This window comes from Phoxinus phoxinus (genome assembly GCF_949152265.1).
Source record: "Phoxinus phoxinus genome assembly, chromosome: 23".
NCBI lineage: Eukaryota > Metazoa > Chordata > Actinopteri > Cypriniformes > Leuciscidae > Phoxinus > Phoxinus phoxinus.
The window spans coordinates 7,746,827-7,774,211 of record NC_136898.1 but is presented as its reverse complement, the minus strand read 5'-3'; the positions used below and the strand labels follow the sequence as shown (position 1 = coordinate 7,774,211).

General features: G+C 38.8%; 1 protein-coding gene across 4 annotated transcripts in view; it reads left to right on the top strand.

Moving 5' to 3' along the window:
• The window catches only part of msi2a (musashi RNA-binding protein 2a), a 152,561-nt gene that overhangs the window by 3,334 nt on the left and 121,842 nt on the right, over positions 1-27,385 (top strand). For all 4 annotated transcript variants that reach the window (XM_079598883.1, XM_079598881.1, XM_079598882.1 and 1 more), the window contains exon 5: positions 3,586-3,627. In XM_079598883.1, the coding sequence (XP_079455009.1) occupies positions 3,586-3,627 (42 nt within the window). The remainder of the gene's footprint in view (positions 1-3,585; positions 3,628-27,385) is intronic.

Genomic DNA, 27,385 nt, shown 5'->3' with positions numbered 1-27,385 from the left:
GAACACAGTGAGTTACTTGCTTTAAGCTCATGAAGAGGCGAAAGAGTACTCAATTTGTGCCGAGTTTCACAGAATTGACTACTCTTTTGCATCTCCTTGCACTTGAACGGACACATACGCACAAAATGATGTCAAAATACCCATCTCGTAAACATAGTTAGTTATGTCTAAACGGTTGAGAAAGAAATATGATGTGTATTATTTTATTGCATTCGTGCATCAGGTCAAAGGGACAGCAGCCCTGCTGTCTATATCATTAATGTTAATCGAGCAACAAAACCGCTTTAACAAAGATCTATATGTCATTAAATTCAGTTAACACTATGCAGTGTTATTATTTGACATTTCATTTTTACATTTCTGTACCTGAATACTACTGTTAGACTTCACTTTATTTGTAACTTTGTTATATTGTATTTTTCTATGCTTGTAATTTGTGTTTCTTATTTTATTACTGACTGTTCTCTCGTCTTTAATAATGTTTGGTTTAATTAGTTAGGCTAGTAGTTTTTGCTGTGTTATCGAAGTACTTAAAGTGTTCTTTAAGCAATACATGGAAAGCAGTGTTACGTTCGCCCCCCCCCCCCCCCACCCCCCCACCCAAACTTTTATTTATTTAAACCGATCCGTGACTCAAAAAACGATAAATTATCCGAACTGTGAGTTTTGGGATCCGTTGCACACCTAATTTGTGAAGGAGGTACAGAAAATGTTAGCAGGGCCAGTAAAAATTTTACATCTTGCCCATCCTTATTTTTCTTTTAGTCCTGCATATGCAGTAGCAGTAGAATCAGCCATAGAACTCCACGCTGTGTGTTAAAATGAACTTGGCATCTGTGTATATAGTGTTTAGACTGACATTCACTCAAGGACTCTGAGCCGAAATGTGTCCTTTCCTTGTTTATCTGGGAAATAACTAAAAGATAACTCTTATAAACTCATCTGATCTCATTCAGAACTGAAGGGACACCTCTGGATTTCCCCTTTCTTTCCTTTCACTGTCACCGGAGACTCATGGACATTCACTTCCCACCCGCATGGATTTGATGTTTCCCTTTGCATGTCTTCATATTGTAAACTTGCATTCTTCTATAGCATCAGCTTGACTTGGCTCACTACTGAACAAGGAAGAAATTCCAAGAATGACCCGTAGAGTGTTGAAAATGTGAACATTCATAATGGAAATATATATAGTTACATCAGTCATTGTGCTGGCATTCTGAAAATAACACTTCTCTACTGTGCGTTGATTTCTTTAGTATGTTTAGTTTGTGGGGGAAAAAACAAAAACTTAAATGTCAGACAAACTACGCCGAACACCTGGAGCGACTACACCACACGCTGTCTTCATTCTCCAAGTCTTATGCTCCAGAAACGCTTGCGTGTCTGATGCTGTCTGTAAATCTGACGGTAATGAATAATTACGACTGGCAGTGAGGTTTCAGGGCTGTGCTGTGTGTCACTCGTATTCAGCTGAAATCAGATTTCTGTGAGCTTTTTATCGCAGTGGGGGGTTGTTATCTCGTCTCCTGCAATCAGTGCTGAGTTTTGTACAGTGTACAGGAACAGTAAACACTTTGAGTGATGTCTTTTTAAAGAGGAACTTTTGATGGAGGATCTACCTGGGATATTTGAAAAATCATAGGCTCTGTCTCAAATTATTGAGTTGTCTACCTAGATGGCATTTTTAGGAACAGGCACATAGTGGGTTTTTTTCAGAATACAGTAAGCAGTTTTGGAAGATTTTGGTTAAAAACTGGTTTAGTTTTGGTAAGAAACCAGTCTCACTGTTCCTCTTTACACCTGCAGATTGCCATTTAAACCTGGTATGAACGTTTATGTACCCTTAAATTTGTCAGTTGAGCAGAACGTTCATCGTTATTTTAGTCATGTAACTGTACTTTGCCTGTGCTTCATGTGACTGAAATCTTCTAGACTGTACAGTTATTTTAAGCATGGAAGCAGATCAGAGTACTTTACAAATGCAATGTGGAAGTTTTTGACTTTCAGCTAAAGTGGTTTTAGTAATCCAAACACTAAATGCTTTGAGCCTCTTTATACTTGTATGTAGCACTGACCGCTTGTGATCGGATCAGGCAAAAAGGAAGTTAATACCAGATGTAAACCACTATCTGAAAGCAATAAAAGGCTACTAACACATTAAACTGCTACTGCTGAGATGGGAGTAGCTCAGTAATTGCTTCATCTGGAAATACACAGGACTTTATTTACACAATGTGTGCTCGAGTCTAAATTACATATTGGCTTAATAACGTCTGTCTGCTGTTTGGTTTAGATTATCACTAGGTTTGAAGATTTTTTTTGTCTGACTGAATGCCTGGCACTGCAGTGGTTTTGCTTTTGTTTTGACAAATCCAGTACCAGCAACAATGGTAATAATTTTTTTTGTACTAATAGGCCTAATAAGTTATGACCTCTTAATGTTCTGACCCCGATAGACGCAGCTTATTGATTTCAATGGATTTCTAATCCAACAACTGGACCATTTGCAAATGCATAACTTAAAAACCGACATCAGATTGTTTTGTTTATAGACCAAGTATACACACAAATGTTGCTCAATTTATCCGTGCATTTATCAGAATAGGATGTTTGCTCTCAGGCTGTATGGAAAAAGACTCCTAATTTCTACTGATTTGAAATTCAAAGCGTAATATTGTTTCTGCTCACATAGGCTTGTTTCTATGAAGTAATTGAGGTTGAATTGGTTAAGCCTCAGGCTAATTGCTAAAACGAATCGCTACATGAAATTCATCACAGAGAAGGTTTCCATACCTGTTACAAAATCCATCTCTCTAATTGACCTGATTTGGGGAGATAACGATCACAGCTCAGTCAAATGGAATTTTGGGAGAATAAAAGGTTTCGTTCAGTGGACACCAGTGTCTCATTTCAGAGAATAATTACCCCGTGAGAAGCACAGTGAATTGACGTATCTATATGTAAAATGGTCAACATATACATTATAGACAAGGCAGAAAAATTACTCCTGAGATTCTATCCAGCAAGAAACTGTGTGTGTGTTTTATTTAGAAAGGCTCTGTGTCTGTAATGATACACTTATATGCTGTAGAGCCCTCAGGCAAACGTTCAAAACTACACTAGGATTTTTGCTACAATCTAAAGCCTTTGCCTTGCTGAACATGGACAAGTAATTTCCTGCAAGAGCCCAATTTCGATCTGTTTATGTTTTTCCTCTTGACTACGTCTGCCTGTATGAGATTGTTTGAAACTCCTCTTTATAAGAGGCTGTATTAAGGCTGAGGCAAGACAGTGTGACATTGGAGCATGAAATAGTTTCTCTGATAATTCTTTCTGTCTGCACACCTTCAGCAGATTGAACACAAACTGAAATTAGCAAGATGACAAGCCAAAGAGTTAATGGCTTTGTTCCAGTGTGACCTATCCATGCTCCAAATCTTTCAATCCAAAGCTTGATGGTGTTGATGATTTGTATGAAATTATAAACGAGTGTATTAAATTTAGATCTGGATAACTGCATTCAAATATGACTTTGCTTTTCTAATCGTCATTCTCTCTCTTTCTTTCTCTGTTTGTGCACAGATTGATCCTAAGGTCGCCTTTCCTCGACGCGCCCAACCCAAGGTCAGAATTTTATAACTTTTGCTTGACGCTGACATTCTTTCTTGCTTTTGCGTAAGCATTTTTCATATTGTTTTTTATTTTTATTTTTTTAGTGCAGACCTGTGCATCATAGTGTGGAATATCAATTATGTGGTCGGTCAGTGATGCGTGTGTCCATCTGAAGTGATTTTCAGGGATTTGTGGGTAGTGCTATTAGTTGTCAGTGTGTCCGTCTCTTTTGTGCTAATGCAGTTCTTCCTCTTTACTCTGTAAATTGGTCTGAAGCTCAAAGTGTCCGCCCAAGTGCCGTCCACTCTGGCAGGTTCTTTCTTTTTTGTCCCACAACAAACGCCGATCGATAATGGATTTTTTTTCTTGGTTTTGAGTGCCTCACAGATTAGTTTTTTCTGTGCTGAATGGCTCAGGTTTCAGACAGGTGGAAAGCGCTCCGAATGATCCAGGGCATGTCTTCAAAGTCTGTTGGCATGCATTTCCAAAATTTCCAGACAGTTCTTTCCCCTTCTTTATTTGCCAGATTTGGTCTCTTAACCTTTTCTTTTGCAACATCAAGAACCGCTCAGACGTCCCCCCCCCTCCTCGGGTCCCTGGATTCCTGTTGAAACAAAGAAAATGTATTTTGCTCCAAGGCAGCCCTGTTATTTTTTTATTTTTTTTTGTGGACCCCCTAAACAATATGAACTCCCCTGCAGACGGCAGGTTATGAGAACTGAATTGTCAATTTCAGGGAGACATGGACCGGTTTCTCTCTCTTGTACCCTAGCATAATTTCTGCCTTGTCCTTTTTTCTTAGGCTATACCACAAAAATGGATAAAGAATAATGTGCTGTTGTTGTTTTTTTGTAAGTAAACGTAAAGCTGAGTGCATAAGTGCAGAAAGAACTGTATTTATTTTAGTGTGAAGCAGAGAACACTGATTTTAAGGGATCTTAAGGCAATAGGATTAAGGCAGATCTATTGGCATTGCACTGGCTTTTTTTTGTACATGTAAAATTGATTTTAGACCAAGCAGCTAATCGTTCTTGTCACACATCTTGCCTGCACTCTGCCTGAACGGTAGTGCTCGTGTTTATTTCTCAGTGTGAGGTCCATGTCCGCTGGAGACTGAGAATTTTTTTGAACATGATTGCAGCTCTCCTGTTGTTTATGGACCCTTTATAGTTGTCCTGTGTTATTGCAGTTTGAGAGGTTTGTATTTCGGTTAAGAGAAATGTTATCATCTGCGCTGTTTAGATTGAGAGTTACAGATGGGTGTGGTGACGTTAATGAGACTTTTAAGCAATGGGATTCTGCTTTGGGGTTGTAATTCCCCTGTGATGTCATCAGTGATGTCATTTACACTGCAGATGAGTTTTTCCTAGCTGTTGTGTCTGCGTAACATGGACGATGGGCTGTTCTCTCTTCTCCTGCAGACATTGGCGTCTCAGAAATGAGCTTGTCTTTGTAGCCAAAGTGACCGTTTTCTCATGAGATTTTTTTTCCAGCCAACATTTGTTGCCGCCGTTGTGTCACCCTGTGATAACACAACAGATTATGGCGTGTCCCGACATGATTTTAATTGCCACTGGGACTGTGGCCTCTTGTGTCGTTAAAAGAGCTTTGAAAGCTTGTTATGGAAATGGCAGCTAGTCACGAGTCTCTTCAGAAGAGGTGACCAGCGTGATTAACGTTTTCCTGTCTGCCTCATTAGCATGTGCGCACTGAGAACGGCCACTCAGCTTTAAGTTGTCCCTGATTACTATAACTCATTTGAGATAGCCATACAAGACGTCCATTTTTAAGTCGTTTCGTTTTAGGGTCATTCCTGCCTTTAACAAGAATGAAATTGGTCCAGAAAAGTCCAGTGTTTCTTAATGGATACTAAACATTTTAATGTAGAGTTATGTCAGGTGTTTGCACATCTTTCTTTATATTTTAGCATACTTGTGTGCTTGCAGCTTGAATTGAATATTGTTGTAGGTATTATAATATGAGTCTGGGTATTGCAGAATAGAGCGTTATTTATGTTCAGTTCAGATGTCTTGCTGTGTTTGTTTGATCGGATTTAGTAAGTAGCATGCAGGTACAACTAAGCAGATACTTTTATTGTAGTTGACATGCAGTACACATATTGAGATTCATTTCAAAAGTCGTATAAAGATGTATAGTGATCTCGAGATATATTCTTCCTTTAAGTTTCGTCGAGGGAGACTGGTTTAAGAACAGAAAACACAAAGCGCTGTAAGAAACTTTGCAGGGACACAAATATAACAGTGTGCTAAGCGATGTCTGTGTCGGGGGAGCACGTTTTCTTTGCGGCTGGCCTTATTGTTATCAGACTGAGCTGCCAACTTTCACCTGAGCATGTGGATATTCTTGTTTTTCTCTGTGAAACAAAATAAACACGATAACCATATGCAGACTCGAGTGTATATGTATGTTCTGCACGATAATTGGCGCAGTCTGCTTTGTTGGTGTTTTTCCTCTTTTTTTCTCAGCTTGAGCTTAAATGCCTTTTTTCTGTATGTTTTGTTTTGTTTAGACGCATTTTGTAATGTTTTCAACTAAAAGAAAACCTTAAAGGGGTCATGACATGGTTTTTTTTATTTTATTATTATGTTCCCTTAGGTGCAATTATAGTATTACTATAGTTTTTTTTTTACAAAAAACTTTTAAAATGTAGTGATTTATGACCTTTTCCCACCCTGTTTCTCATCCTCTGATTCAAACAGTCTGTTTTTGGGGTGTTTCCCCTTTAAGAGTTGTGTTAACGCCCACTGTTATGATTGGCTAACGTCAGTGCCTATGCATCAATTATTAACGCCCCCAGCCAGAACATTTGCGGATCAGCGTATTTAAAAAGTAGTTTAAAGTTTTATATACATTACTTACAGTTTGCGTCGTCGTTGTTGAGCCCAGAATAGTCTGCACGGACTTATCTTTGAGCAACAGTTTTCTGGCAAAGCCAGCATCATTTTGGGATTTGTTCTCAATACAGTCATCCTTCAAATGGACTGGGACGTCGGCAAACAAATAAAGTGCATCCATTTTTCCCTGACGACTGGATCTTTCGCAGCGTATTCAAATATGTTGTTTGTCCACAGGCAGGAACAGCACATCTGCGTGGCATCGTCATTTCCCTGTACACAGACCCACTCGCTGTCCGTCGACTGAACACTTGTGAGGCGCGCAGCGCGCGGGCGCGACAACGATACGAAATGAGCATAGTTGCCTTGCGCTTAAAGCGTAGTTGTCTTGTGCTGGAGGTGGTCGTATGCAAACGCGGGTACGTCACTTCGTACCGTGACGTCACTTCGTACCGTGACGTCACTTCTTACCATGGATCCAGAACGAGCTGTATTTCGAGCTTGATTAAATAAATGATTCATTTATAATGGGGAGGACGTCTTAAGCTATGAAACTTGCAGGATGTTTTAATGGTACAAAGACCTCTTATATACCAAAAGATCAAGGCAAATTTGGTTTCTCATGTCATGACCCCTTTAAGATATAATGTAAGCTTGTTGTGTAACTTAAGAGAAATTAATGAGAAATAATGTCTTTCTTATTAAACTTCATTTAAATAAACATGAATGATTTTTTTTTATGAGCTCAAATATTCGATTACAATGTTTCTGAAAAATGCCCGTCCCTAGTTTTGACAGATTTTTTATTATTTTAATTTGTTTACATGATTTGTTACATTTTAATTTCCTTTTAGCAAATTTTGAATCTTATATTCTTGCATTGTGTTCTAACCAGATGCAATACAATAAGATTCCAACGACAACCAATGCGTTTTTCCACACCAGATGCGGCACGGCTACAAGACACAACAAAATCACAAATCATAGCTAATCAGAAGTGTGTGTCAAGTGCAAGTGCACTGCTGTATGACGCACTTAAGTAGAGGAGTACATAAAAATGGGAAATGCATACTGAGAAACTGTCACAATCTTTGTCATAGAATACACTTGGTTGTTCACATTTACAGGTGAATCCCGAAAAATTAGAATATCGTGGAAAAGATCATTTATTTCAGTAATTCAACGTAAAAGTTGAAACTAATATATTATATAGACTCATTACATGCAAAGTGAGATATTTCATGCCTTTATTTCTTATAATTTTGATGATTATGGCTTACAGCTTATGAAAACCCCAAATTCAAAATTAGAATATTTTGAAAAGGTTTTCATAAGCTGTAATCATCAATCATCAAAATTATAAGAAATAAAGGCTTGAAATATCTCACTTTGCATGTAATGAGTCTATATAATATATTAGTTTCACCTTTTAAGGTAAATTCCTGAAATAAATGACCTTTTGCATGATATTCAAATTTTTCGAGTTTCACCTGTAGTTCGAGTTGCACGATTCTAGATAAATTGAGAATCGCGGTTATTTTCGTTTCAAACCGAGATCATAATTCTGAACCGACAAATCAAAATAACACATAATTTAATAGAGGTTCTGACGAAACATACATTTTTGCGGTAGGTAGTCTATTTAAGATGTTTAATTAATCTGAATTACTTCTAATCAGTTTGAATGAATGATTCAATGACAAATACATTTAAGTTACTTGTCGCCACCTGGTGGCGCAACAATATAATTTATAAAATCGTTATTTGAAGCACTGTTACCTTTTGAAAGTAACACGGTGCTTCGAAAGTTAAAATAAAGATTTTATTAATTATATTGTTCGCCACCAGGTGGTGACAAGTGACTTAAATGTATTTGTCATTGAATCATTCATTCGAACGGATTGAAAATTTGTAACCGAAATAACGATATTGTGTGATTGAAAACACTGTGAAGCTTTCATACTTATTCCAAGATAACTGCTGGGTCAGCGGCAGCACCAGTGCAGATTTGAATTTGAAATGGTACAACTCATTTAGTTCTGGTTATGTATGTTCAATGCTAGTGACTTAGTTGACTAAACACCACCTAAAATTATTGTCCGCAGGAAGAGAGATATTCTGATGATTACTGTGTACAGAATTTTCCGAACTCAATGGAAAATTAAGTTTTAAATCCAACCCAAGCCGATATGAGAAAGCAACGGCTGTTAAACATATATGTGATTATTTCACCACAGGGTGTCAGTGACCGCGATGCTGAAGTGTGCGAGACCTGATGAATAAGATCAGTCCTACGAACATTTGTTTATTTATGTAAATTAATATTTGAATCACCATTCTGTGTCATTTTTCATTGTCAGTAATTTTGCTTTATGTAATTTAATTGTTTATGCCCAAAATGTTTAATATTCAAAGTAGTTCACTGTCATTCTCCTCTACCCTGTGCGCGTTATTTTTTAAGCTTAATTAAATATTAAACATTGTTTAATTTGTTTAGGGCACGTACCGTGCATTCATTCATTAAAATATTTTAAAAGACTGGAATAAGAGCAGTTGGTAAGAAAATATATTTATAGGAACACCTCTGCATAAACATTAATTATCTTGAACCTGCTGAAAACATGATTCATTGTTTCAATTAATTGACAGCCATTAAACGTTGTAATAATCTGTGGTTTCATGTATGTAGGTTCGCTGAACGCTATTAACGGAAATTCCCGAGTTTAAATAAATGGAAAGTGGAAGTAGGCTAGTTATGCAGGCAGTCCATAGACGCATACAAATTGTTTGTCATTTAAGAATGAGATTGTGTGGGTGTTTGTGATTGAGATCACAATCTTTTAATGATTAATCGTACTGGCCTCTACATTTAGTTCACAGTTTGAATGTTCTTCTTTTCTTAAATTTTTTTTTCAACTAAAGTATCTATTGTTGCTTTCAGTATGATTATAAATATGATTATCACTTAAAATGATAGTATGACTCACATTAAACCCTTTTAACATTAAAGCACATAATCCACCTGAAATGATCATTGTCATACTTTGTATGTTCTTGTTCCAGCCACAGAAATAGAAACCATTTTTAAATCGAATCCCGTCACTCGGTGTGTATGGATGTTGCGGCTGGTTAGGGCAAAACCATGATGCGTTTTGTCGCGTGTCGTGGCATTGTGTCTGGTTAGGACATGCCAGGTCGTAAGAAGTTGTTCATGAACTTTCCAGTCTTCCTGTTTTTTTTTTCCCCCTTTATAACCAATAAAGTGCTCCGGAAATGACTGCTGACCTCTATTTTTCTCATCAATGCTTTTACTCTCTCTCTCTCTCTTTGAGTCATTTTTTGGTTAGGTCTGTCACGAAACGGGACTCCTGCAGCTGCAGTTGTTGCGTGCATGATCTTACAGTTTTTCAAGTGAAACTCTCAGTTCTGTTTCCATCTAAAAAAAAGTCAGAAAACACCCTGAAGTGTAAACACAGCCCTCCAGCAGTGCTTGTGTCTGGCTCGTGTGGGTTTTAGTTAAGAAAAGAAATGCACTTTAAAAATGGCTCTGCAAAGCAGACAGGACGCCCATCGACTTTTTCACAGAAAACAAGAAACAATCCGATATCTGGCAAAGGCAGCCAGGATCATCGAGAGAGAAAAGTCAATCAATCAGCGCTGAGTTGATGAGATCACGGTATTAGGACACCTCACTTCTCACCTAATGTCAAAAAAGATCGTAACGGCTGCAAACAGGCGATGGGGTGAGGGTGTGGAAGAGTGATCGCAGATTGTCGATGGTATAGGAGAATATAAATTTAGTGGATGAGCGCAGTTGGAGCCGTGGCCTAGTGGTTGGCCTTCTGACACAAGGGACTGTGGTGCTTATGCAGGCGGTGCGATACAGAATTTCCTGATCCCTTTACAACTGTCCTTCCCTGCCCTCTCGTAAATATCTCTTTCAATAAAAGTGGCAAAAGGCCTGGTTTACCACCACCAAAAAAAGAAAAGAAAAATTGGTCATGACAGACCAAAATGACTATTCTTATTTTTAGGTTAACTTGTTACTGTAATGATGTTAAAGGGTTAGAGGCTGGAACCGACAAAAGATCCATGTAAAATTTTAATGACCAATTAAACAAACGCAACAAAATAAACAACACTACAGTACAGCCCCTCACGGACGACTGCAGCATAAACAAATCTATAACATAAAGTCCCAGGCCTGGGGCCTAATAAATGTTTTGTATGCACACAATGGGCATATAAATGGGTGCATGTAATTTATAAAAACTAGGCGTGAGTGTGCGCACTTTACGGACACTCTAGACCGTGCGTACACACTCTTACTGGGGTGAGCGAAGTAAACAGAATAATTTGCACCGCTTTACATCTGTTATACACATTTAGATTAAATATACCATCCTCATTAATGTCGTTAAAGGGTTAGTTCACCCTAAAATGAAAATTCTGTCATTAATTACTCACCCTCATGTTGTTTTAAATCCATAAGACTCGTTCATCTTCGGAACACAAATGAAGATCTTTTTGATGAAATCTGAGAGCTTTCTGTCCATCCATTGACAGCTACGCAACTACCACTTTGTTGCTTCAAAAAGTTTATAGAGATCGTAAAACTAATCCATATGAATTGTGCGGTTTAGTCCAAATTTTCTAAAGAGACTCGGATCACTTTATATAATGAACATATTTAATTTAGGCCAGTTTCCATTTAAAAATATATAAACGTCCTAAAATGTTTACCTTATAGACAAAATTGCATGCATTTAATTTGCCTCTAAGCAATTAAAAATACTATTTGGCCAGTGGAAAAGATTGAAAATAACTATTCTCTGAAAACTTTCTCTGAAATTAATTTTATACAATTTTGATTTATTTATTCTAAAACAAGGCAAGGATACTGAATGATTTTTAGCAATGTAATGAGGCTGCACATAGTCCGTATCTCATATTTTCCTAATATCTTGTACCGTTAAACATTGTATCACGTGTATGAGAATATGCAGTCAGATGACGAATAAAACTCAATAGTAAAGCTCCATATATGGTTATTCCCGGGAGGAGCCGTGGTGGGGATCCATGTACTCATAATCTTCCGCTAACTGGGTTTTATAAAGGGAATTTTTGCGCAGGTTCTGGCTAAATCTAGCTTTTGAAAGTTTTATACATGAGGCCCTTGGGCCTCTCTTGTCTTCCACTGTCGTCATTCCTCCTTTTATCCTTCTGAAGCTCCTTCTTGGGACTCGAGACCGGTGTGGAGCACAGTTGACGCTCAGTAACACTTGTGCCATCAACCTCACTCCGTTCCCACAGCTCTCATTTCCGCCCTGCTTGGCACAATCACTTTAAGAATTTAATTTGAAGCTCAGCAGACTGATAAGTTGCTTTCTTCCTGTAGTGAATCTCACATCTTTGCGATCGGTCATCCCATCTTCTGTTGTAGTTTGTGGGTGCACCTGTTATGGATTTCTGGTAACGTTTGGCTTAAGACAAGGTTCAGGGTCTCCACTTCTTAAAACTATTCCTACACAGCACACACAGAGAGAACATGGTGTCTGCTGATCAGTCTGCCTGGACTCATTGTGCTGATGAATCAGGCCTGCACACAATCTGCAGTCGTAAAATTCTGCAGAAAGTTCAGCAGAATTCAAGGCTGACATTCACAAAGTCCTACGCATCCCCTGGCCTCAATTTTTGTCTACTCAAGATACAGAAGTAGCAGGCCATTTTAATCCCGCAATGCGTAACGGGATATTCAAGAAAAAAGTGTTTTTAATGGGCGACAGACCTAAATGTCTAAATGAGTTTGCAAGCAATTATGGAGGACTCTACACTTTTGATGAGACTTCTTGACATGGAGACATAGTCTACGACATAGTGACGTGAAAGTCAGATTCACGCTTAAAGTTGAAATGAAAATTTATTTAATCTCTAAATGCATCCATCCGTGAATTTTTACATCCATGCATACGTTTCTTTTTTCTTTTTTTACTTCGTAATTTTAATTGCTCATATCATTGATATTCTGGTCATATGACAGACTTTCTCTGCTCACATTTGCTGGACTTCTCCATTTAGTCTGCTTAAACCCCCTCCCTTTCTTTCAAGAAACTGCAAGTTTGCACTCAGATCTGCCTCCATCCAATTAACAACCGATGGATAGAATGAAGTCCTCACCCTACTTTTTATTAATCCGTTGATCTTTTTATTTGATAATTTTGAAATAATCATTATTTTATCCTTTTATTAATAATTTTTGATAATCCGTTGCACGTCACAATATGTGAGATGTCGCTACTTGCATTGTAACTAAAAACATCTTGAAATATAATAATATTAATGCCGCTTTTTAATTGATTTGCTTTTTGTCGTTGCATTTATTGCATGTAATTGCTGTTAACTATTGTCAAGATATAAACTTACTGTACAACAGTGCCCTAAAATTAAAGATGTCATCTGCAAAGTTTTTTTTTTCAGTTAAAGTGTAACTTTGCTGACTTTCAACCTGCCTTGAATTGTTCCTATGTTACCTGGACCGAGAAATTCATGTTAATTTGTCAGTAAAAGTCTGCTGGATGACGCAAAATGCGCTATCCGGTGGACTTTTGACAGTTGCAGGGCTTTTGTGTAAACGACGGATTGTACTTCCGCATTTTTGCATCCATGGACAGTCAGATCTACAGAGGACCATTAACAAAACGGTTATTGTAAGGGTAGGTTTATTACTGAAAATTGTATCGTTCTATTACCGTATATGTCTACTCTTTAAACAGCATTATGGAAAAATGTTTATGGCAATAGCTTTCTTGCCTGTACGCAGCAGGTAAGGTGCTTTGGGGGATTAGGTGTAAATGACAGAACGGCGTGACACTCTGTATTTACGATTCTTTGTAGCCTTTAGCCACTGCCTTCAATGTGTTGGATCCTTCACTGGAAACCAAAAGTAAATCACTACCGCTAAAAGTTTACTCTTTGAATTCTTGCACCTGGGAACAAGACGTGTCAACAACATAATGACTGTTTACTAAGAAGTATTTCCTACTAAAGCATGGCGGTATTTTACTCTGGTAAGCATATCCATAGCAGACTGGTGGGAGTGTATGTACATTCCTGAAATCCATAGATATGCTGTTTAACTGATTAGTAATGCATGTAGGTCGATATCATAAGATGCATATATGATATCATCGATATCATCGATATCATAAGATGCATATATGAGACCATACGCTGTTCTTTCTCTGGTCAAATGCACATTCTGCTCTAATAAGATGCTACAGTTTTGTGTCGCCGCTGCACCAGGACGATAAAGGCCGTTCAGATGAAAACAGGTGTGCAATGAATCTAGACGATATAAAAGTGAAGGACAGTTGACTTCACTCTCATTCAGGCATGTAATAATACTACAGTGCTGTCCCACTCTGAACTGGTTTGAGTTATAGTTGTCATCATGCCGGACAAACATTTGCATGCAATGTAAAATCAGCAATCCAGAGAGACAGAGATGATTTGCCTGTATGGTTACAGGGTTACTGTATGGTTACACTCATTTCTCTCTCTCCGTCTCTCGTTTTTATTTCAGTAGTCATCTCCTCTGCTGTGATCTTGCTGTGGGCCTTTTTATCTGGTGTGTGTGTGTGTCAGTGTATTGTGCTATTTTAGTGATGTATTTTGGAGCTGTCTGAACGTGACTCATGATGTACATGACTCTGTCTGTCTTTCTCATTGTGAAGTGTTTGTATGTGAATTGGCTCTTCTGATGCAGTCATCTTAAAGGGACAGTTCACCCAAAAATAAATTACCGTCATTACTCCCCCTCATGTTGTTCCAAACCTGTGACTTTCTTACTTCTGCAGGACACAAAAGAAGATATTTTGAAGATTGTTGGTAGCCAAAAAGACTTTGTAACCATTGACTTGCATTGTATGCACAAAAAAACTCTGAGACATTTCTCAAAATATCTTGTTTTATGTTCTGCTGAAGAAAGTCAGTCATGTTGGGAATAACATGAGGGTGGGTAAATAACAAAATGTCCAATTTTGGGTGAGCTATCACTTCAAGGGTATACTGACACAGGAACTACAACTACTGTTCGATGGTCCTCTCAGACTGAAGTCATTGTGCTCTAAGAGGTGGTATTGTGCAGAGAACCAGTCTAAGGCTTTAATATCTCTGGGAAAGACTGTGGCTTGTGGTTTGAGATGTTTGAGAAACCCCAGTATGCCCCCAACACCACATGGAAAGAGGAAGCACCTCCAAACAGAGTTTTAGAGCAATTACACCCCGATCAATAGAGAGAGAGCAGCAATAACAGGACATTTCCACAACAGCAGGAGGGCACACAGAGAGAGGCTGATATCCGGCTGCTGGATTTGGGTTTATTAGATGGAGACGGGGGTTTAAGCCAAGATTTTGTCCAGTACACAGCTGCTCGATCAGCCCAGATCAAGGTGATGGACCATGGGACTGAACAAACAACTGGAAGACTCTCTCTCTCTTTATGGTTTTGTTCTGTGCTCACTGTAGACTTCTCTGTTTTCTGAGGACATTTCTGTTGTTTGGAGGCTTTTATTTGTGCTATGAGAGACAGGAATAGATTGCAGGCTGCTCTGGGCAGAGCCACAGGGTGATTGTCTTTGACAAGTCCCCTGTCAAATCAAAAGAAAGTCATTGCTGTGTTCCTATATCTTATCGCAGCTCTCAAATTCATGGAGGCCTGTTGAGGAGGACAAGTTTTACCCCATTCAATTCTCTTTTACCATAGTTCTGGTTTTGTTTTGTGCCACTTTTTGTTTGTGCGAATGATGCTGGATTTCTGACATAATCTGTTCTTTCTGCTTTCACATGAAGGACAGGCGTTTCTTAACCATAACTAAACATGACCAAAAAACTTAAATGGATGAGCTTCGAGGTGTTTTGAGTTTCTGATGTGTTAAGGTGCAGTCACATTTACTGTATGCAAATTTTCATGGACAAAATCAAGTCCTTTCTGTAGGATTCTACACAATTGGGAATTTAGCTTGAGCCCAAAGGATTTCCCCATGCATATTTCACATAAATTCACCTCTTTGACATAAAGCTGCTTGGTTTATGATTGACTTCTGTGTGAGCCTGTGTAAACCAAACTATTTATGTTATTCAGTAAACATGCACTCATGCAGTCATGTCCATGTTCAGGCTACAACTGAAACTTTCTTGTTCTCTCCTTTTCTGTACCTGCTGTTAAAATCTCTTCCTCTCCTCAAACAGAAGACAAGATTCAGTTTTCCTGTCTTGCAGGAGTGCTGCCTTAATTAAATCAGTTGGTCTAACGGATTAATTAGTCTGGCTGGACGTTTGCTCATTCGGTCCTGGGAGGATTGGAGAACTATGGCTGAATGATCGATGTGGAATCAGGTCGCCTCTAGCCCTCTGTAAACTCTCTGCCCTCTGATTCGCTCATACTTTCTCTCTGTTTAACAGGTTTAGGCTGCAAATCAATGCAAATCTCTGAGTCTGAACTGTCATTTTTGTAATGCTTTCTGCCATTGTAGCCTGAGTAGATGGATTCAGGGTTTCAATTTAGATTTAACCAGTACACCATGCCAATGTTTCTTGCTTAAAGTGTAGGCAGCTTCACTGTCTGTGTGCACATTCTAGTTTTGTCTTGTCACACCATTTGCATATAGCGTAGACACTTAAGGTTGGGCATTACATTGATTTTTATGATGGCTAATAGCTTAAAAACACAGTACAATATAGATAAAAAAACATTGCTTTAGCATGTTAACCTTTTACATAAATAAAAGAACACAGTGGGTGTGAGGACTCACTGTGGACTGCAGCTGTGAACCTCAGGTGAACAAATCTTCTGAATGAGCTACCAACAGTTCCTCTCCCTATGAGCAGAGAGAGAGAGAGAGATGAGGAGTTTCATGGAGAGAGACAGTAATACAAAAAGAGCCAAGCCGAGGACTGTGTTCCAGCAATGAGGAGAGCTGCCGATCAGAGGGCTTATTTAGTCACAGAAAACGGCTGTGTCCTCAGGTACATGTATTCTTGGGTTACACACCTACAGATGGTCCTGTGTCTTATGAGTTTGGCTGGCAGGGCAGGGATTCATGAGTTCTTGAACGCACTGAGGTTGATCTATAGCTCATGGTATGTGCACAGGAATAAACATGCTGTCGGAAAAGACAAGCGTCAGCTGCACAGCTAGGATGGAGATGACTATTGCTTTTCCCTCACTGTAGTCTCACAGAGCCAGAGTTTGGTCTAGCAGCATGGTTTAGTTCATAGTGCTGCGTATTCTGGCCAAGACCTTCCCATAAGACAGGAAAAGTCTGTTTAGCTGGTATTTAAAGTGGTATTTAAAAAATAAATAAAAATTTTACACTTGTTTTTATGTGTAAAATTTATAACACTTGTTTTACACTAATTCCCTAAAAAGACTGCACTTTATTATTCCGGTTTAATGTTTTTTTTTTTTTTTTTTTTTTTTTTAATCAAACTTCCTTGCACCATTGTGTGAAGGTTAAATTACACACATGAAAAAAATCCCCCCTTAAGGGTCACCTAAAAGGCAGACATGCACTGTATTACACTTTAAAATAACTTTTCTATTTTAATGTATTTTGAAATTGTTTACTTGTCTTCAGTGTCACATGATCCATCAGAAATCATTCTACTATGCCAATTTGGTGCTCAAGAAACATATCTTATAATTATCAATGTTGAAAGCAGTTAAACTGCTTAATTTGTGGAAGATATGATACATTCAAATAATGCAACCTTGCTGAATGAAACCATTCCATATATATATATATATATATATATATATATATATATATATATATATATATATTATATATTATATATTATATGTGTGTGTGTGTACGTATGTGTATATGTATGGTTGTGTGTATATTTAATATAAGGCTGCATGTGAATGAGTTTGTTGAGTTTTAGTGTGGTGGAGACTTAGGCTATAATCAGGACACTTATACGCAATCTCTTTGTAGGAAGTGTTTATTTGCTTGTGGATTGATTTTACTCTCTTTTTTCCCCCTCAAGTCTTTTTCATTTATCACATGATGTGTAACAGTGGAAACAATAGCTTTTTAAAAGAGCAATAAAACCCGAACAGGGTGATCTCTGATTCATGTGTGTGCATGAGCTGTTTGTTTGCTACTGTTCAGGACGGATGTGAGACGCAGCCCTCTGTGAGGGGATCTATTGATTCTGCTGCCCAGTTCAGCGATAGTCATGTTCAGGCCTGTGTGTGTTTTGAATTGATTCTGGATGCCATTGCTGTTTGTTTTATGTGCTCTGTGTAAATGTGTTTGTGTGTTTCTGCTGTCTATGTATTGTCTTTGCTGGCTGCATCATTTTTGCATTATTTCCTCTCTCTCTGTAGGTCTCTAGGAGGCAGAGACGAAGCTTTATTAGCCTAATTAAAATACACAATATTGACAAAGAGTTTAACATACTCATAATGCAGAAATGGACTATAGATTTTGTTTTACTACATTTGATGGTTGGTATAGCAAAAGATAGGCATTCATATTATTTTCTACAGTTCAGTTAAGGACATCATCTGGCATTTCTTAGTGCAAACATATCCGCTGCACAAAAGAGAAGCAAACTGCATAAGAGAGATTGAAACTGATTCCCATGTCACAGACTCTTCAGTTTCAGTCATGATCCATATATGAAATGGCGATGTAGTTGTTAAGCATTGTGCAGTTAACTCAGCACTAATAGAATATAAGTAAAAGTGAAGTAAATGGAAAGGGATAATGTAAAAAAAAGAAGGAATGTTAACTATGGTTTAAAGTAATGTCTCTCTTTCTGATAAATAGTGCTGGTATCAGGCTGCTGTGGATGGTGTTATTACGGCAGGTCTCTTTTTCTTTAATCTGCTGTGAAACTTTGCAGGTGCTGAGACGTCACTTTAGGTTAAGCCTGTGTTACGCTTTCTGTGACTCACACATGTACGATTCTGTTTCTGTGCTCATTGAAAAACAGGACAGTTTTGTTAGTAGTTGAGTCTACATCTGCACTTGTCAGCTATGTGTTTGTGGTGAGGCATCTGCACAAGTAATTACACCAGTACAACGTCAAATATACTGGAGAGAGAGAGTGCCTCATCTCCATCTTTGTGTCTTCCACAGCTAAAACTCTTGAGATATAAGCACTTTTTAAACAAGCTCTGCAGTAAACGGGATGGTGTCTGTGTGTGTGTATATGGTAGTCTCTTTTTTCAGTGTTTGAATGTCACTTTTTGTTTCTCATTTTCAGACTAATTTCTGTCCATTTTCATGGTTAATTTTGATAATTTATGTTTTTCGTCGCTGTTGGAAGGCAGAATCAGCCGTTGTGTTGTGCCTCCTCCTGTGTGATTGAGTTTTCACTCCGTCTATTTTCTCTCTCTTTTGTCTGTCTCTCTCTTTCTTTAGGGTGTCAGTCTCACTGCTGCTGTCACTGTCTGTCTCTGCCTGTCAGTCCAACCTCCAGCTCCACACTCGTTCATATCTCTCTCTCTCTCTCTCTCTCTCTCTCTCTCTCCCTCTCTCTCTGTCTGTCTCTCAGGGGTTAATCATGGTGGAGATGCCACCACCATCCAAAGAGACTGATAAGCTCTTGTGGAAATATAAATTATAAATGCTTCCACTGTCATTGCCTGCCTCTCAGATTTAAAACTTTCCTTCCTTTTTCTTACTGTCTGGCTATGTTCCGAAATTGCATACTACTTTACTACTCTGCTATTTTTTCTATGCACTGTGTAAATTAGATGTCTACTGCACATTTAGCAAATGCGGTATACTGTATACTACTATTCAAAAGTTTATTTTACTCAAATACTGAGAAATATGAATTAACTACATTTTCTACTAGTTACGGTTAGGGTTTTGTTACTTGTAATAATGCATAATTTACTGTTATTACTATAGTAAGTAAGTACATGTAGTAACTAGGGATGCACCGGAAGAAAATTTTCCTTTATATTTGAAAGCCTATAACGATGCACCGATTGATCGGCTGGTGACCGGAATTGGCCGATTTTCACGTGATCGGCCATGACTGTCGACCGGCCGGTCAGTCAGACATATGCCGATTTTATGCCAGTCAAATGTACTCGGGCGCCGCATGATTAACATCGCGCAACATCAGCATCACACGTGCACACGGAACGCACATGTAGGAAACCTCGTGAATTAATAAGGCCGTTTCACACCGCAAACATGAGCGGTGCGTATTTTTTCCGGCGTGCATGTTACGGTGCGTGTCCACTACAGTGGCAAAACTCCGCTCAGTGCCGCTGGCAACGCTATAACGTCTCCGCTTTGGGGTGTGTCTGTTTCGAGTATGTTTAATCAGTGTTTTTTACACACACACACACACACACACACACACACACACACACACACACACACACACACACACACACACACACACACACACACACACACACACACACACACACACACACACACACACACACACACACACACACACACACACACACACACACACACACACACCTCGACTTCCATAGGAATAGGCTCCGCTCCGTGCCAGTGGCCACGCACCGTTAATCAATGAGCAGCGCGGGAGCGTCAAGCATTAATTAGCGTCGCGTAAGCAGCAGTGAAGCGCGGGTTTTGGTGCAGAGTCTATTTTTGCTGCGCTGCTCACGCTCAAAGTGAACGCACACTTTTGATGGACAAAATAAATGATTTCACACAAAAAGTGCCCAAAATGCACAGAATTTGCATGTCTAGTGTGTTTTAGCAAGAACTGGAGTATGCTATGTCAGAAAAGAAAATTAAGACTCAAAAATATTTATAGAATTTACCCATTTAAACTTGTTTTTATTATTCAGTTTGGGTTAAAGTATATGGTGTTTTATAAAAAATTTAAATATTTGTGTGTGCTGTAAAGTGGTTAGAATTTTTTTTATCGGAATCTGCTAAAATCGGCATCGGCAGGTCAAACTCAATGAGAAATCTGAATCGGCCTAGAAAATCTCTACCGATATATTGGCCAATAAATCTAAATCCAAATTTTTATATAATTTTTGAGCGCCTGATTACAAAAATAAGTCTCACCATTAAAAACCATGTTATAATGTTCTCATTATTTTATGTAGCTATATGACAGACTTGTGCTGCAAATGTTGCGTTAAATTTATCAAAAGTGACAGTAAAGACTTTTACATTTACAAGAAATTCAAATGTCAATGTCAAATAAATGCTGTTCTTTTTTTCTTTCTTTTTTAGGATTCTTTGACTATTTTCAACTTTGATAATAATAAAATAATATTTCTTGAGCACCAAATCATCAGTTTTCAGTCACTTGACTAGTGCAGAGACCTGGAGGGCAAAACATCCATAGAACTGCAGAACAGGCCTGTCATTTTTCCATCTGTTTGTGCCTTAATCTACTAAAACAGTGAGATTAAAAGATCAAATTCAGTATACACCTTATTGATAATGCATACTATAGGAGAGCAGAAGAGCCCAGAATATGAATGCAACATGCTAAGTGGTTAAGCTTTTTCTTTATAATGGTTTTCTATGGAAAAACGCTTAGACGACTTTTTGTTGCATTTACATTCTGGGTTCATCTGCTTGCATGTACGTGGTATGCATCATTAATAAGGTGTATATTGAATGTAGTCTTTTAATATTACTGGCTTACTACATTAGTACTTGGTACAAACCTGTTATAAATGACTGGCGTGCAATGGAGGATAGCCTTGTTTGCCCTCCAGGTGGGTGTTCCTTTAAAGGTGTGATGTCACATGAGAGTTAGAATGATTTCTGAAGGATCATGTGACGCTGAAGACTGGAGTAATGATTTTTTTAATTAATCCAATGCAGCTTTGGTGAGCATAATTGACTTCTTTAAAAAAACAAAATTTGGAATACTGTATCCTAGAATGCAATGTGCTCCACTCGACACATTTGCTGTATGACAAATCAAACTGTATCAAAATGTTTATCGTTTTGTATTCCATACTGATTCTCTCACTTTAAAAAAAAAAATGCAGTTGTGCACTATGCATTAAGCTATACATTTCATTTTGAACGTAGCCCAACTTCTTTCCCACTATTTAATTCAATAAACAGTGGAATAAAAAGCAAAGTAGACAGTGTTCAGTCTTTCTGATTAGAATCCATGAGCCTCACCTTATGATTACAGAGATGCAACTATTAAAATCTTAATGTCATCAAATTATTTAATGAATTACTGCTTATACCTGCCAATTATATATAAAAACAGATAATTACCCTGGGAAATTTGTTGGACCGCTATTTGTGTAATCAGGGATGTTTGAAGGTCATTGTTTAATTTGATGCGTTCAGTTTAATTGGTAGTATTAGTTTTGTTTGGTTCCGCCTGGGGCGCGGACTCTAGCGATTTGATTTTGCATGTTTCCACGAACGTGGGTTTTGAAATTTGCCTTCAATGATTCATGGCTGCGTGCTGTTTTAGTGACCTGAGAAGGCAGTCGGTCAGTATTATAATGGCATTGTGGATCTGGGATCTAATGTTCTTTAAGAAGTTCTTCTGTCATTGAGAAGCCCAACCAGAACGGAACCACTAATTCAAAGCATCCTGGAGTCAGAGCCCTCGGCTGACGCCGGAGACACTGGAACTGTCGGGGCTGAAACACAGATGCGTCTGTTTCTCACAAACACTCTCCCGCATGTGTACAGAGGCATGACCCAATATCTTGCAATAAAGCAGCCAGACTCCCTGCTGCACTCTTCTGTGTTCGCTTGCCTTATCTCTCTCTTCAGCCGAAATACACTGTGTAGGACAATGTTTCTAGCTGTCTCACGCCCTCGCTCTCCTGCTGTCAGTCCTGTCGCTCGCTCTAGCTCTCAGCACTGCATCACTCCCTTGCCCTCAGTCCTGTCGCCCTATCCTTTCTTGATTCCAGTACTGTCTTTCTCTCATCTCAGTTCTGTCTACTGATCCCAACACTGTCTTTCTCTCTCTTCTCTTCAGTTGTTGTCGCTCTCTGTCCTGACTCCAGGGTAGTCTCTCTTTCACTCTTTTTCTTCATCTCGGCACTGTCTTCAATTTTCAAATGTTACATTTTTACTGTGCTTTAGTGCCATGACAAAAAAAAAAAACTGTATTTGTCTCACCAAAGCATTTATAAGCATAGCTGTGTACAATAGGAAATTGTCTCTCCTGATCTCAGTCTTGTCACTGTCTCTCTTTCTCCTCCTTTCAGTCCTCTCTCTTCTGCCCTTCAGCATGCTCTCTCTCTCTTATTTCAGAGCTGTCTCTCTCTCTCCTGCTCTCAGCACTGTCTTTCTCCCTTGAGCCTTGACAGTTCCCTAAAACAACAAGAAGAACAAACCGAAGCGGTTTTCCTGAGGTTTGCCAGCTTCAGTGCTCTCCGGGCTGTAAGGAGGAGAGATTCCATGGAGTGCTGTATAATCTGAACCTGTTTGGTTTTGTTTGGCTGTTATATTAAAATTAAAATCATGTCGGGGAATATAAATGGCTCTCAGCTGGATTGTAGCACCAGAGGTGACCGCTTAGGTTTGCTTTCCTTGCAGTTTTGTGTCCTAATTCTTTCTCTTCAACACTTGCCCTGTGGTAATATAAGACAAAATGATGCAGGCTTTGTTTACTTGACTGCGCCGTCTGATTGCTGCTCTTCATTCTGTTTGAATACAAGCTGCAACAAAATGAGAGGATCTCAGTGTTTTATTATGATTCTCTTTCTCTCTCTCTTTCTCTTGCTCATTCTTCACAGAGAATGGAAAGGCCTGTAACCATTTGACACTGAAAACTGTAGTAATGGCTAGTGCAAATTCGGCTTTGCATCACAGGAATAAATTACATGTTAAAATCTATTAACATAGAAAACACTTATTTGAGACTCTAATCATATTTCACAATATGAATGCTTTGACTTTTATTATCAAATAAATGCTTTTGAACTGTAATGTATTTTCTTATTATTGCTGGACAAATTAGTTTACCGGTAATTAGACAAATGTTTAACTTACTAACCTACATTTTACATTACATCTACATTATTGGCGCTCTAGACGAGCATTTTGACAAAAGAAGTACATTTGACTAATTACATTAATTACATAAAAATATTTTTGAGATGGTTTTGAAATAAATTAAAATAGTTGTCTTGTAGTATCAGGTGCAGTCTGTTTTGTTGCACAAAGCAGACGGTTCTGATGGTGTGCCTGTGTGTAAGGAGGAAGAGTTGGTGGTCAGCCCAGATGGTGGCTTGCTTTCTTCTTTTCACTGGCTCTTTGCTCAGTTCTTCTCCTCTGTCTGTGATCCCTTAACAGCCAGTTGTCGTATTTGACTGGATCAAAGTGGAGGCTAGCCCTTGAAGTTGGTTAGGATGCCACACCGCTGCCCAGACAGCTGGGACAGACTGAGAATCTCTCTCATACGAATGCTCTTTAAAAAGATATTTACTGTTTTCTGTGGAAATGGGCTTCTACAGTTGCCTTTGGGGGGAGCGTGATGTTGGAAAAGAGTAAGTGCATGTATGTGTGTGCGTGATGGCTTTTCCGGACCGGTCGGATCAGTGCGCCGGAAGCTAATGGAATTCTCCACTTCAAAGCAGAGACTGCCTTCCAATCAGTTCAACACGGCAAGATTAAAGCCGACCCACATTCATCAGTTTTGATTAGACCGGCACTGTGATCCAGATGCTTGTTCTGACGGGCCGGCCGGGGTGAGTTGTTTCAGTGCCCGCTGAAGAGGGCAGAGGTCACCTATCTCTCTTCCTGGGTTTTTCATGTCCACTCTTCTCGCATGGGATTTTCTTTGTCCAGACAAGACATGAGCTTTCCCTATCTGTCTCTTTAGGTGGGGTAGAAGATCTTAGCCATGAATCAGTAACCAGGTCAGTTTAATTACAGCCAGTAACGGTCTTCCAGTGAAGACTGTGTCCCGTTGACCTGACGCTGACCTTTACATTCAGTTCATGCAGCTCTGACTCATTGTTTCCTTTTCCGCAGCTTGACCTATAGTCAAGGATTGTTTTTAGCAGTCTAATATTGTTATGACTGGATTGACTCTGAAATTGAAATTTTTGCACTTCATGCTAGACTAGTCTTCAGTAGTTATGATTACATGTTTTCATACAGTATGTTAAAATCATGTATTTTAAGGGTTTCTGCTCTGTAGTTTCAGCCCAAAAGAACCCTTTCTTCATTCCTGTCTTTCTCCTTTGTGTTGGCGTTTCTATAAATGTGGGGCTTCTATTCTAAGACAGAGCTAATGGGAGCAGGAAGTGAGGATCTCTATTTTTAACTCATTGTGTGTATTTGACTCTGAGGGGCTGGAATGAATCAGCCTGCCGTCATTTGCAGGAGAAACTTTAGAATCTCACTTCATTGAGGTCTTTTTAGAGGAGATGCTTTCTTGTTGTGCATTGCTGCATTTAAATTAACTGATGGCTGCTTTTATTTTTATTTTCGAATTGTTAACTGAACAAGGTGTTTTTCACTCCCCCCTGTCTCACTGTGTGTTTTAGGAGGTGCAGAAATATTGTTCAGTGCTGGTTGCTCCGTGATGCAGATTCACTTTATCCGTGAGACGTTGAATCATAAAGTGGTGGAGAATGTGCGTGCATTCAAGCTGTTCAGGTAGCTGTTCAATCTGTCGTTCTCACAGGCCAGCACTGAGAATTGCACACAGGAGCTCTAGCGTGACGTCGGTCCACGTTGCAGCCACAGAGATCGTTGAATCCACCTCTATTCTGGGGCACAATGGGAAAGTGAGGGCAGAAGTCGTCTGGGGTAATTAGCTGTGTGGGGCAGAGTGGTTTTAAATGGCCCAGTTAATTATTATTTAAATGGATTTTTTCTTACACAGTGTGACGTTCCAACTGAGAGTGCAAGTGTGTGTGTGTGTGTGTGTGAGAGAAACCATTTGTCTCCACTCAACCCGGGACCACACTCCTCTTTTACATGAAGATGTGTGTGACTATGTCCCAGAATAAAATCATAACATCACGGTCACAAGCAGTTAACCCTCATTATCGCTCTCTAATTCTAGGCTATAGCTCTTTTCCAAAACCTAATGAGCTGCCTTGCTGTCTGCTAGTCTGTCTACATTGACGGCTCCCTTCTAAAGCAGAATCATAACTCAAATAGCACCTGCTAAATGACCAAAATAAAATGTTTTTCATAGTTAGCAACTACACAAATAGTGCAAGGAGGTTTCTTAATTTATTATACTGGATTTAATTTTTGACAGGAGTGAAAATGGGGCTTAGAGATTGAAGTGTACAATGGATTGTACTGTTGTTTAACAGCCAATTGTTTAGCTGACGAAACTTTTCAACAGGTTTTGAAAGTTGTGAATTTAGAAAATAGCATGCAAGCTAGGACCTTTTTATATATCGTGTCTGCTTATGTTAAGACTCTTAAGATGTGGTCAAGTGTGGAATTTCTGCAAAAAATATCATGGACTTATCGCAGTGCATTCTAGGCTTGCCTTATATGCATACAATGCTATCTTAGATGTTGGTCAAAATGAGGTATCTTAGCAGGTAGCATGAACTTGCTGCTTATTGAGTCGGGAGCATTATGACTAACATCTAAAGGTCAGTTCATACAAGCAACGACAACTATAACGTTAAATATATCTTATTTTTGTGCGCTTTTTTTTGTGAGAGAGGTGAGCGAGAAAAAAAATCTCTCAAAAAATTACCAAAGAGTTTCGATATTTTTCCTATTTAAACCTTGACTCTTCTGTCGCATCTTTTCATTTTCTGTCGGTCTTAGTACATGATGTACAGAAGAGTCAAGTTTTAAATAGGAATAATATCTAAACTCTTCAGTCATTTTTGAGAGGTCTAATCAGATTCAATGATCTATGCTAAGCTATGCTGAAAGTGCTACCGCCAGACCCGGAGATTGGCTGAATGGATTCGAAAACGGTAAAACTTAACTGTTTAACTCTAGGGGAGTTGGAAAATGAGCCTTTTCCAAAAAAGTGGAGTGTTAAGGCACATAGGCAGGCATCGCAATGCACAATTGCGAAGACAATCCCAGAATGCACTGCGAGGAGTCTGCGAGTTGATATTCAATGCCAAGAACTAAAATGACATTTGATGCCTTAAAATACTGTCTGGATTGGAAGCTTTTGGATCAGAATAGAACTAATACATCTACAAGGCCTTTTTATTTTAAATAGAAAATGTCATTTTTTTCTGTGTGAAAAAGAACAAAGTGAAGTGAAGAGATTATCCTCCTACAGCCTTGTTGCCTTGATTTTTTTTCTCTCTCTATCAGTTAAATTGGTTAACATAACTCATAATAAATGAGTAAATGCTTGCTGATTGTGTGTGAATCCCATCATTTATGTCCTGATTATGTCTCCACTTGATGAAATCATTATTTAATTCACTCTATTGCCACAATACTGCCTCCTATAAGCCTGAGGGGGCTGTGATTGACTGGTCTCTCAATGTGTGTTTGACGGGCTGTAGATGGTTGACAGCAGATGCAGGTGGATTGCACAACTGTGGTTGCTGACGGTGATACTGAGTGTCACAACACAGGACCTAGTCAACTCAGGAGACCTCTCTCTCTCTGTCTGTGTGTGTGTGTGTGTGTGTGTGTGTGCGCGCGCCTGGGGGCTCTTTTTTATAAACCTGGAAGTGTGATTAATTGTGGCATGGGGCAGGTTAGGTTAGGGCAATGACGACTTTGCCCACTGTTCGTGTTATTTTTAACCATCTCCGGACATTCTTTAGGTGCGGGAGAGAGAGAGAAGGAGAAAAGGGTAATGCAAAAAAAAAAAAAAACTTATCCTCCAGTCGTCTGTTACCTAAACACAGTAAAATGTGAAAGGAATTTTATGCTGTGACCTGGCCTGAAATTGTGACGCAAATTAGCATCTCTCCTTTTAAGTTGTTAATA